The 13,138-nt window shown below is 48.4% G+C and overlaps 1 protein-coding gene across 1 annotated transcript in view; it reads right to left on the bottom strand.

The window, feature by feature from the left end:
- Kl (klotho) overlaps positions 1-11,867 on the bottom strand; it is a 41,052-nt gene extending 29,185 nt beyond the window's left edge. The window contains exon 1 of the mRNA XM_021163850.1: positions 10,939-11,867. Within this exon, the coding sequence (XP_021019509.1) occupies positions 10,939-11,763 (825 nt within the window). The 5' untranslated portion in view covers positions 11,764-11,867. The remainder of the gene's footprint in view (positions 1-10,938) is intronic.
- Between the last annotated feature and the right edge of the window lie 1,271 nt (positions 11,868-13,138).

Raw genomic sequence — 13,138 nt, 5'->3', positions numbered from 1 at the left:
TCTGGTGTGACTGAGCTCCTGGGATCCTGGGATTCTGTGGTCCTGGGCATGTTAGAGTGCCTGGGAGTGGAGCTTCCTCTGGGTGTTGTAGGATTGGCTGCAGAGTTTGCACACAAGGTGTGCTCAGGGCACTGGCCCAGATTGGAAGGAACCTGTGCCTCTAGTCCAGCAGAGTTCCTGCATGCCTGAGTCTCACTGGTTTCAGTTACTTCCAGTGTTGGATTAGATGTTGTGTCCTCCTCACCTCTGATCCTGTGGTCCTGGGAGTGTTGGAGCACCTAAGAGTGGATCTTCTTTTGGGTGTTGTGGAAGATTTTTTTTAAAAAAGTTGGTTATCTGGGAATTTCCATATTTTACTCTCGTGAGTGATTGATAGTATAGGTAAATATTAAGTTTTAGGTTGGAAATAATTTTTGTTTTTTTTGTTTTTTTTTTTTTTTTTTCGAGACATGGAAATAATTTTTATTGTGATGGCACTGCCCAGTGGTCTTTGTGGTGCCATGAAAATATGTCACCTGATCCTCCTACTGTAAGGAGTACACTTGAGTGGTGACATCAGCTGCTATCTCTTTGAGTCCCCACTATTTCTGAGCTGTGACCATATGTTTCTCAAAGAACTCACTAAAAATAAAATTAGTAAACCAGGACAACAGAAGCTATACAACACCTCACAAGTACAGAAGTCAGCTTTAAAGAGAGAAAAACTCCAGGGGAAAAGTTCCTGTGGGTACCAAGTCGCAAGCCTTTGCTCCTGTCACAATTACACTGTCCCATTAGCCAAATCGAGTTGCACATCTGAGCCCATGGTCACATGAGAAGAAACTCACAAGCCCTTGGACACAGGAAGGCATGTGCCAGTGTGGGCTGCAGGGACAGCCCCAGGGCATACCACACTCTCTCTGCCCAACCCTCCTGCTGCAGAAAAACAAACTATGTCAACAACTTGTTGAAATTCAATTAGAAAGTGTTCTAGCTTGCTTCTCTGTTGCTGTGATAAAATACAGCAAAAAGCAACATGGGGAAAGAGAGGGTTAAACCTCAGTGCAGGAACTGAAGCCGAGACCAAAGAGGAATATAGCTTAATGGCTTATACACCACCCCACCCCACCCCTTATTGAGATTCGGTCTGTTATCATGTATTGTAATGCTAAGTGCAGGCCCCCAAGACCTGGTTGCCCCCGGCTATGTGACTTTGCCTCTTCCACCCCCCAAACCCTTACCAAGTTATTTCTGATTGGTGGTTAAAGATGCTGACAGTCAATACCTGAGCAGAAGAGACATGGGCAGGGTTTAGGGTTCCCAGGCTTGGGGTTGGAGGAGAAGGAGGAGGGGGAGAAAAATGTGGAGAGAGGGAAAAGCCTCCATGGGTTAGGTGAGTCATAAAATAATGGCCATGTGGGTTGGCTAATTGGAGTTAATAGCATTCCAGACAAAACATGGCAAATTATATAATGGGATTATTGGCTGGGAAATAGACATAATAGCATTGAGGATAGATATCTGCCCAGCTCTTGTACTGATTGAGGCTTATTGTAAATATAAAGGTTATGTGTATCATCTTTTATCTGGGAACTAAATGGCCAAAGGTGAGGTAGAAATCCTGGGTTGCAATTAAATATTTCTACAACAGCTCCTAGCTCACTCAGATACCTTTCTTTTTCAGCCCCAGGCCCAACTGCATAGGGATGGCACCACCCACAGTGGTCTGGGCCCTCCCACATCAATTAGCAATAAAAAAAAAATGTCCACAGACAAAACCACAGGCCAATCTGATGGAGACAACTCTTCAACTCAGAATCTCTCTTCCCAGGTATAGAGGCTTGTTTCAAGTTGACCCAAATCACCCAGCACAGATGGGGAATACAACCTGTGGAGAGACAGATGGAAAGGCCTACTCTGCTCTAGATCTGCATGTCAGGTGGAGTTCCTGGAAAAAGAAAAAAACACCCTGGTCAGAGCACTGTGAAGGGTCAGTGCTATTCACACATATCTCTACAGCAGAGATGCAAAAATGTGTGTTGGAGCCAGCTCTTTTCTTCCCATAGTAGACCAGGTACGCCATTCTAATCATATATCAATATTTCAACAGCCAGTTAAGAATATTCCACCAAATTCTTGTAACACTATTCCTTATGCTGATCCCAAAATGTTTCTACATTTTCCTATCTCTAAGTCCCATTCCTGGGAAGCTCCCCCTTTGGTATCATTTAATAAGATTGGGAATTTAAAGATAAACTCCCACAGGAGAGAGCAGATGCTATCTGGCTTAACAGCCATGCACAGGGAGTTGAGAGCCTGGTAACTGACTATAGACTAATCCAAGCCTGCCATGGGATGACAGCCACAACTACCAAGGCAGTCTTGTATGACAAGAACATAAAGCCACCTGCTTTGTGCATTTGGACCACAGCCTTGCTCTTCACAGCAAATGTGGCGAGAAGCCCTGAAGGTCCCCAGCCTCATTCCTCTGGTTTCTATGGCTTCCAAGTATTGAATCTTGAAGGTACTGTCACCTTTGGCTTGGCAGGTACAAGCCTTGGTGTCACAAACCTCAGCTGTGTGCTGCCTACTTGGTGTTTCTGGCAAGCCCAGCCCAGCCCAGGACTTACCAGCTGTTTCCATACCAAAAAAAAAAAAAAAAAACCATTATGGGAACCCAGCTGTGCTCTCCCCAAGACTGTGGCTCTTTGCACTCCTACTGAGTAGTTCCCACCCAATAGATACTGCCTGGCCCAGAAAGTCCAAAGCAGCCTGCACAGAAGGCCCAGAAACACTTGATCTTCCTTATTAGTTTCCCAAAGCACTCTCTACCCTCCCATCCTTCAAAACTGGCTTCTCTCTCCTTCTTGCCTCTACTATAGTCACATATTTCTTCTAAGGCCTTTGAGTATTCTAGTGTGACTTCCTGATGGTTGTTACATCTCCTCTATTAATCTGTAAGTGAGGGAGGACAGGAATCTTACCTTTGTCACTCTCTGTGGCAACCTACATAAAGCAAACTCTGTCACTTTAAACCTGTCACACTGCACCCAGCTCCTCCCAGAATGAAGGGCAAAGTGGAAGAAAAAGGAGCCCAATGTCTCCTCTGTCAGGTAAAACAGGATTATACACTTGACCCTATTCAGCAAGACTTGCAAAGTCCCCCATTTACCTGCACCCTCAAGATCCCGGGTTAGATACAACAGAAGACCAGGGAATCTCCCAAGCATATCAAACAGTAAGAAAGCCATGCTGCAAGTGGTATTTGACTTGAGGAAGAGCATACCCTGAAAACAGACTAAAAGGCTCCTCCCTTATATCCCTGTTTCCTGGTTTATAGAGAAATATACACCATTGTGGAGAACTTGGGACAGTGAATAGGGAAAAGTTAAAGAAAGAGGGTCTGTGGTCAGGATCCAGAAAGAAGTGGAACCAAGGGTATGAGTAGAGTGTCCCCACAGACTCTTTAAGAGCCTAGCCCACTGAGAGCTTGAGGTGGTAGAGGCTGCACCCTACAGAAGGAGCACCCTACAGAAGAAGCTACAACCAACTACCCTACAGAAGGACCTATAGCCACCCTACAGAAGGAGCTACAACTCTACAAAAGGAGCTACAACCATTCTACAGAAGGAGCTATAAATGCACAGTGGTGCAGGAATCTGAGTTCTCTCCTGGAGCCTGTGCTGACCCCATGCCCTGTCTTCTACATCCATCACCTCTGCTCTGGGGTAAAGGTGGAGCCAAATAATGCCAGACATCTTTTCTGACTACTTTCCTGTCTCTTCTCCTCCAACATATGTTCAAGGGTCAGATGATTAAGAGGCCCATTCAATGTTTACATTTGTGGTCTTTTTCCTGCTACACTGTGAACTCTTGAGAAAAGTCCCTAAGTGTCAGGGTCCCAGCAGAATTTTTAGCCCATGGGGGAAACTTGAAGCCTTTCCAAATGTTTAAAAAGCTGTTCCCTCTGTCCAATTTCTGCTGCTACAACAATATCACGGTCTAGGTAATTTTTAAAGAAAAGTTAATCTCACAGTTCAAAAGGCTAAGAAGTCCAAGATCAAGAGGCTACCCATAGCCTTCCCATTGCATTATGGGTAAAAGGTCACCACATAGCAAGAGGCTGTGTTCAGGAAAGACAACTTAGCTGTGGCCAAGCAACAGAGCCAATCTTAGGACACTTCATCCATTCCACCAGGAACAGTATTAATGGTTCACAACCTAGCAGCACTCCTCCCCCAAGGCTTCACCTACCACAACAGCACTTAATTCTCAACCTGAACTTTAGAGGGAGACTAGCATTCACTTCACAGCTACAACCATCCTACAGAAGGAGCTACAACCACGCAAGCATGATTTATTCTTTGAGGTTTGGGAAGGTAAAGCGACAACCATGTGTCAGTTCAAAACAAAAGATGAAACCCAGGGGCAACTTGAGAGGAGCAGAGATGAAGAAGTTAGAGGATGAGGGTTTATCCTAGGAGGAAATTTGATGTGGATTTCCCAGACCCTTCCTGTGATGGTTTGTATATGCTTGGCCCAGGGAGTGGCACTATTTGGAGGTGTGGCCTTTTTGGAGTAAGTGTGTCATTGTGGAATTGGGCTTTAATACCCTAGTCCTAGCTGACTGGAAGCCAGTATTCTACTAGCAGCCTTCAGATGAAGATGTAGAACTCTCAGCTCCTCCTGTACCATGCCTGCCTGGATGCTGCCATGTTCCCGCCTTGATTATGAACCTCTGTAAGCCAGCCCCAATTACATGTTGTCATTTATAAGAGTTGCCTTGGTCATGGTCTCTGTTCACAGCAGTTAAGCCTTTCCCTGTCTACCATTCAATTTATCCAATACTGGTTGACATTGAAATACATTTTATAGAATCACTGCATTTATGATCTGTGTCCCTCACTGCTTTCAGCTTGGAAAGTGTGTTAGGCCACAGTCGAGCTGCCTCATGGATGACAGTCTCACATCAGTCTACTCAGACTCTCGCCACACATCTCACTAGACAGAAATGTTTCTGCAGCCCTTACATCACATTGTGCCAGTCATATCCTTAGTGCATCTTCTGAAGATTACACTATGACTAGCAAGATACTCCTGAAAGTGGATTGTTTCAAAGCTCGAAGGAAGCCTATTCTATTAAAATAGTCTCCAAAAAGACTTCATTTGTCAAACTGTTTTAAGTTCCAAGTTAAGAAGTCAAGGGGGATGCCTCAACAGTTAATAGAGCTTGCTGTTCTTACAGAGGACCCAGGTTCAATGCCTAGCACCCAAATGGTAGTTTACATGTGCCTGTGACTCCAGTTCCAGAGCACAAGGTGTGCATGGGATCACATACATACATGCAGGCAAAACACTCATATACATACAATAAAATAAATCTAGAAAAAAATTAGAAATATTACATACAGATTGCTACTTCAAAGAATCACAAGTGTGAGAAGGATCCTGTCTGTCTGTATGTATGTCTGTTCTGACCCACAAATTGTGGCCACCATGTTGTCTTTAAAGGGTGAGTAAGAATATATCCCCAAGACCCAGCAACAACTAATTTCATACCAACACCACAGGAGCACATAAAAAAACCACTGTGTGTGACCACTTCAGTATGTGTTGTAAGTATAACTCCTGGAGCATCTGTGCAGACGATGCTGATCTCAGGGCACGCAATGACACTGGGCGCTGTTGCTCCCCCTCTCTGCCCCGCCCCCTCCCAGCAGACATGCCTTCTGCCCTTGCTTTTCACCCAAATGCTTCAAAAACAGTATTCAGGGACATAAAGCACCTTCCCCACAGATTAATTATGACAAACTGCGGTATGAAACAACGGGAACTTTAAAAACCATGAATCAAGTCAAATCTTGAGTGTACTGAAGCCATGGCTGGCTACAACTCATCTAACACAGCTGTGCGTGCTCTCTGTGCTCAGGAAAGGGACGCTGATGCTACTTAAGCACTCAGCAGTTCACAGTTCTTCCTTTTCTTTACCTCAAAGCCATTGACATTTTAAAGATCTGCTTTTGCTGCTTTTTAATTATGTCTGTGTGGACGTGGGAGGCTTATCGCTGGGGCCTAAGGAGACTGGAGGCATCAGATCCCTCTGGAGCTGGAGCTGTAAGTGGTCGTGAGTCACCCAGTGTAGGTGCAGGGAACCAAACTCCGATTGATCCTCTGCAAGGGCAGTGCGTGCTCTCAGCCACAAAGCCCATCTCCCTAGCCCTACCCTGCAATTGACATTTCAAGACAATTGCTATGATTTAAAAATTAGTCCCCTAATTCTTTTTCTTGGACTTGACTTTACCCTCCAGAGAACATTGTGTTCGACGCACAGAGAAGAAGCCAGTCAAGTGCCTGGAGAGGCAGCTTAACCATTTCTCATTAAATGCACAGCAAAATTCAGTCATGCTCTATAAAATATATTAACCTCTAACCCAATTGATACTTCCAAAGGCATTTTAATAAGAAGGACATCCCTGACTTGTGGCTTGAAAGTACACACGGCGTATCATTTGAATGCATGCCCATTAATTGCTTGGGGGATCAAAATGCAACCAGGAGACAAAGTTGTATCCAATATTCACCCCGATTAACACATGCCTCACCACTCACCTTAGTCTGAAAGCATCACCATGATGTGGTAGAGTGACTTCTAACAGCCTCTAACTGGAGCTGAGTATGATAGAGCCAGGCAGCAACCACCCTTAACAGTTAACCTTGAGTACACATGGACACAAGGAACAGCTTCCCTAAGAGTGAAGTTATAAAGGCAAAGCCAAGCCACTGAGGAGCTGGAAAGCAACCCCAGCACCCACCAAGAGCGAATTAGCTTTTTTTTTTCTATGTATGTGTGTGAGCCTACTGAGTTTCTGTACATCATGGGCATGCAGAAGCCCACAGAGGACACGAGAGGGCTTCAGATCACCTGGAACTAGAGTTACATGCCATTGTGAGCTGCCCTGTGGGTGCTGCGAAGTGAACCCTGGTCCTTGCAAAAGCAGCAAGCACTCTTGCCCAAACAGCCATTTCTCCAGCCCTAGGATGACATTTAAGAAAGAGTATGGTTTTCTTGCTCAAGAAGTTTCCCAGTGAGTGGGGGGAAGGGGAGAGAGAGAGACAGACAGGCAGAGAGACAGAGACAGACAGAGAGAGAGGTGGATTAAGTATAAGGACTGTAATAAGAGGCACCAGAGTATCATGGAATTCCATGGATGGAAGGAATGATGTTCATGAGTGAGGCCACAAGAGTATCAAACAGGTGCTTAAAGAACAGATGGGATTCTAGCGAGCAGGAATTCATGTTGTTCACCCAGGACGATGATCCTTCAGAATACACCCATTGAGGCCACACAGCAGGGAGCAAGGGATTAAACCAGGGCATTACTGAGGCAAAGAACCAAGGATAGCCTGGGCACCATCATATCATAGATACAGCTCAGTGGAACACAGAGCTTGCCTAACAAGCTAAAGGCCCTGAGTCCAATGCCCAGTGAGACACAAGGAGAAAAGAAAGGAAAGGAGAGGGAGAGGAAAGAAGGGAGGGAAGGAGTGAGGCAAGGAGGGAGGGAGGGAGGGAGGGAGGGAGAAAAAAGGGAGAGACAGGGAGAGAAAGGGAGAAGGGAAGAGTTAGAACTGGGACTTGACCAACTGGAAAAGCAAAGTACCCTCACACAGAGGGAGAATGGGAATTTGGTCTTGAGCACTTTACTTGTGACCTCCCTCTCTAGCTAAGTGGACAAGGCTATCAGAATTAGGTGCTCAGAGGAGTCCCAGCTGGAGACTAAATTAGGCTGCTCGGGATTGCACAGGGGAGATGGGGATGAGGTCTAAAGATTCATATCTCGAGGGCTTCCCAGTGGGAGGCCCTAAGACAGAGCTCTAGATATTCCACCCTTTCTGGGTACAGTGAAGAAGGCATACAGGAAACTAAAGAAATGTCCAGGGGAGAGTGGGCATGCTGCCTAGTTTTATGTCTACTTGACATAAGCTAGAGTCATATAAGAAGCCCCCATTGAAAAAATACCTCTTAAGATCAGGTTGTAGGCAAGCCTGTGGGGCATTTTCTTAATTAGTGGTTTATATAGGAGGGTCCACTCCAATGTGGGTAGTACTCTCCCAGGGCAGATGGTCCTGGGTGTTATCAGAAAGCAGGCTGAGCAAGGCTGAGCAAGCCATAAGGAGCAAAGCCCATAAGCAGCACCTCTCCATGGCCTCTGCGTCAGTTCCTATCTCTAGGTTCCTGCCCTGACTTCCCTGGATGATGGATTACAAGATGTAACATGAAATAAAGCCTTTCCTCCCCAAGTTGCTATTAGTTGTGGTGTTCCATCACAGTGACAGAAACCCTGAGGCAGTGGCAGTCTGACAACCGAGCCAAGGAATTGCGTTAAGGGAATAGGAGCAAAGGCTTAGAAATGGGGTGGGGTAGAGCAGTCAAGATGTGAGCTTTGATACCAAGGCCTGCAAGAAACCTGCTCTGAATGAAGAGAGGTGGAGCCGGGTGTGTCTTTGTCTTGATTCTGGACCTCTCGGGAATCCGTGTGCAGAGGAAAATCTCAGAGGCACCCTCAGGTTGGATCCCCCAGCTACAGACCATAGCCGTGGGATGGTGCGCTGTCAAAGCTTCATCTCAAGAGTCATAGAAACTGAGACATCGGACAGCCAGTCAGTGGAAGAAGAAAACCCAGATAACAACCCAAAGGAGCAAAACCGCCAGCTTCATCCGTGCTCTGCGAGGAAGGACAAAGTACCTTCCTTCATCCCAACCCCAACCCACTTCACACCACCGTCAAGGTTCAAGTTAGCACCAGGAAGCTGAGAAGCATTTACAGAGACCTCCACTGTGAACAGGACCTCCAAACTTGCAGGAAGTTCGCCCATGCTCAGACTCCCCCAAGTCATCAGAAAAGGATTGTGGACTCCTATGAGGTGGAGAGTCTGTCCCTGCCCCAGTCTCCAAAGCACACCTGTAGATTAGTCTCAGAGCAGGGGAAAGGGGTTGGTTTCCCAGCATTCCACTCTGGGATGCAACTAATACTCCAAGGGCTCAGCGGCCCCCAGCTCTTCCCAAAACAACCAGTATCGAAACCAAAAGCGCCCATTTCTAAAATCTGCACATCTTGACTTTTTCAGATAAAGTAAGAACTCCTCAACCCTGTCACACAAACACCAATGAACAGCACCCAGAGCAAAAGAAAAAGATCGTTCGTAGTGGCATTCTAAATAATTTAACGGGCTGGCTAAATTCTAAACTGAGAGGAATTAAAACGGCAAAATTAATATTTTACAGTAACTCGGGTTTCAAGCGCAGCACCAGCAAAAATAAGCCACGTGCCTGCCAGTTGCTAATGGCTTGTGGCTACAAAGTCCACTGCACTTCTACAAAGGACAGTTAGTGTTTGGCAACATTTTTGTGTAATTCCCCAGAAATACAATGGCAAAGTTAAAGGCATGACTGACAGGGAGCGGCAGAGAGTTCATGCAATCCTTCATGCTATAAGCGATTACTGATCACCAGACTTACAACCCCCCACTTTCACATACATAGAATTTATTATATGTACTCCAGACACTAGAATTTGCATCATTTAAATTTCAAGGAGTGATCCTTGTCCCTAATCTCTCTCTGGCAGGAACTGATAATTTGTCTTTTCTTCAAAAGATGGTTCAGTTCACCCACCTGCCCCCACCCCTATGGTTTTTCTACATCAGTCCTTCTGGGTTGATTTGGTCCAGGGCTTGTTGGTTTCTTTAAAAGATGGGCATATTGACCACACTTAGGAATCACTTTTGTGTTGCCAAACACAAGTAATGTTGCCAAACACTAACTATCCTTTGTAGAAGTGCAGTGGACTTTGTAGCCACAAGACATGAGCAACTGGCAGGCACGTGGCTTATTTTTGCTGGTGCTGCCCTTAGGAATTACTTTTACTATTGTAAAAGTAACAGTATATAAAAATACACACCTACATGAAACCAAGGCCACGAGCAAACCCAGGTTTTGTGAAGCTGACATACAATGTCAGCCAATATCTCACTACCAGCTGCCCAGAGCGGGGAGTCGACTCAATAGGCCAGTGCTGTTCTGCCTCAATTGTCTATGGTTAATTAGAAGTGTTTAGAACAGGCCTGGCTCTGTAGCTTAGAGTGTTGAAGTGCCCGACTGGTTAGAAAGTGTTTAGAAGGAGCCTCTGTCTTCAGGACGTTCAGAACCACTGACTGTATTTGGTCACTCACTTCATCGGTGAGGAATCCCTCAACTAGAGAGAACACTGTGGCAACACAGATGTTGGAAGAGCCATCAGCACACCCCCCTGTAGATGGTCCCATGTTTATATGTCCATCTTGCACTGTGTGTGGGGGTGGGGAGGGGGGACTGTCTTCAGACCTATGACAATTCCTGGTGATAGAGGCAAGGAAGTTCCTATCCAGCCCTGCCTCAGAAGGGGCCTCAAAACACAGCTTAAACCCAAACAGCTCAAGGATTTTGACACTGCTGGCAAACTAGATAACCTTGAGTCACTAGCAAGACGGGTTTTACTGAATTAACACAGAGGTCTTGCATGGGCAATGCCAGTTTGCAGCTCATGAACACAGGTGTTGCTTTCATTCACCGTCTTTATTCTGACCCTGCAGCTGATTCTAACAAATCTTGCTGGCCATTACCTCTAGGAACTTCGACTTCCCAACACCTGGGGAGAAACGCTTGCTCAGTGGAGAAATGGTCCCGTGTCCTTTTCTAGGGGCCCTAAAGCACGCGCTGCAGGATTCCGCTCCAGTTTCTAACTCCACTTCTAGAAGAGAACCCCAGAGCTGCTGGGGGGGGGGGGTGTCTCTGCCTGCAAAGTGTCAGACCTGTGTGACCTCGTAATGGGTTCAAGTAAGGATTTCTGGAAGAGGCTCTGGCACTTCCGAGGCCCTCTGTCCCCCAAGGTGGCCCCCTGCCTGGCCCCTCGAACTCACCAAAAGTAGGTTGTGGGCAACCAGGTACCCGAGCCTGGAGCTGCCCCTCACGCCCGGGGCCAGGCGCCCGGTGGCATATCCGTGCCAGGCCACCACGTAGGGGTTGTCAATGGTGATCCAGTACTTGACCTGACCACCGAAGTGGCGGAAGCAGAGCTCGGCATAATCCCTGAAATGGTCAGCCAGGGCGCGATTGGCCCATCCGCCATAGGTGTCCTGCAGGCGCTGTGGCAGGTCCCAATGGTACAGGGTAACCACCGGCTGCACGCCCAGCTCCCGCAGCCGCTCCAGCAGCCGCCGGTAGTAGCGCAGCCCCTCGCGGTTGGGAGTGCCCGCGGTGCCATTGGGGAGCACCCGCGCCCACGATATGGAGAAGCGGTAGTGGGTGACCCCCAGTTCGCGCAGCCCCTCTGTGTCGCGGTAGACGTTGTTGTAACTATCGCTGGCCACATCTCCAGTAGAGGACAGGGGAGGCGACGGGGCACCCGACGGCGCCACGACGATCGGGGAGTCGGACGGGGCCGCCCCAGAGTGATGGGTGAAAGTGTCCCAGATGGACGCGCCTTTGCCGTGCTGTCGCCAGCCGCCCTCGGTCTGATAGGCGGCGCTGCCTACCGCCCAGAGGAAACCGTCGGGGAAGGTGTCGTGGAGGAGGCCAGCGGCCTCTGGGGCAGGAGCGCGCGCGAAGCGAGCCCAGGTCTGCGCGCCCTGACCCGGCTCAGCGCTCAGGCAGCGGGCGCGCAGGGAGAGCAGCAGCAGATGCAGCAACAGCAAACGGAGCAGCACCAGCCGCGGCGGGCGGCGAGGAGGGGCGCGGGCTAGCATGCTGCGGGAGCCGGGAGGGCACCGCGCCGCGCCCCTATATGCCCGCGCCCCGCCGCCCTCCCTCCGCGGTGCCCACCCCCGCTCCCGCCGCCCCACGAGCAATGATTATCCAGAGCAGGCGCCGCCCCCCACTCCGGCCTGGCACGGGGGCGGGACAGGGGCTCAGCCAGCCAGGGTGCCCAGAGAGAGCACAGCGGGGGTCATAGGGACTTCGGAGAACAAGCACCTGCTGCAGCCAGCTCAGGGAGCAGACTATTCCACATCGCACAATCCCGTGGCCTCCATCCTGAGATGTCCCCGCGTCGCCCACTCCCCGTGTCCACTCCCTTTGCCTTCCTGGGACTGGTGTTCCTGGAGGACAGAAACGGCGGCTGCCCAACTTTGCACAACGTTTGGCGCCTCGGGGGTGGGGGAGTGGGGAAAATCACCTGCTTTCCCCTTTCTCCCATTCTGAGCCCTCTATCCAGGGGAATCTTTCAGAGAACATCCCAGGAGAGCTTTGCTGTATCTGAACACAGCAGGAAGGCGGGGTGGGGAATTCACGTGGAACTTTGCGAGGTTTAAGAGTACTCAGGCAGTTTTCTTCTGATAAGAGAGTCCCCCATCCCATTAGAGAAGGCGAGAGTCCACCTTGCCTCAGACCCCAGCCTGCAGAGCCTTCAAGAACACACAGTGGGTCTAAGAATGATGGGTTGTGTGAGGCTTCTGTTTCTCCTTTCCCTGGGTCCTCCCCTTCTCTTCCCTCCCTGTTATCCCCCTTTAACCCTTTAAATCAGCAGTGTTCCTTAATTAGATCCCTCTGGATTCTCTGGTGAGGTTGTAGCTGTGAGTTGTTTTCCAAGAGAAAGAAAAACTCCAGACCACTCACATTTCAACTTCCATGGCACCATGGAAGTTCATCACCCTTTGCCATCCTTCTTATGAATATCCACGTTTTGACGTCCAGCCCTGGCTTAGCAAGTGGGATCTCTGGGCAGGAGTACTGGGTGGGAGACTTCTGTCCCCCACACCGTGTATGTATGTAGGTATGTATGTACACCTATACCTATACATATACACGGGCTTTGTCCCATTCATTGGGAAGCATCTCGAAGCTCAAAGGACAAATGTACACTAAGATGAGTCGCTAAGGGAAGCCCAGAAAAAATGAAGGATGCCACCCTACTCAGTAAGGTACAACTCAGCATCTGTCTCCCGCCCACAGAAGGATGAGTAATATCCTTGCAGAACAGGCACTCTGAGAGTGATGTCCTCCTCAGAATTCCACACAAATTGAAAGTCAATACAGCCGCAAGTGTTACATTCGGAGATGCTTGCTACAATGTCAGCACAGTAAACTTACTCCAGTACTTGATGAAATAGTCTCAACTCCAGC

Source organism: Mus caroli, chromosome 5 (genome assembly GCF_900094665.2).
Source record: "Mus caroli chromosome 5, CAROLI_EIJ_v1.1, whole genome shotgun sequence".
Classification (NCBI taxonomy): Eukaryota; Metazoa; Chordata; class Mammalia; order Rodentia; family Muridae; genus Mus; species Mus caroli.
The sequence above is the reverse complement of the archived record's forward strand: the minus strand, read 5'-3'. Positions and strand labels throughout refer to the sequence as shown.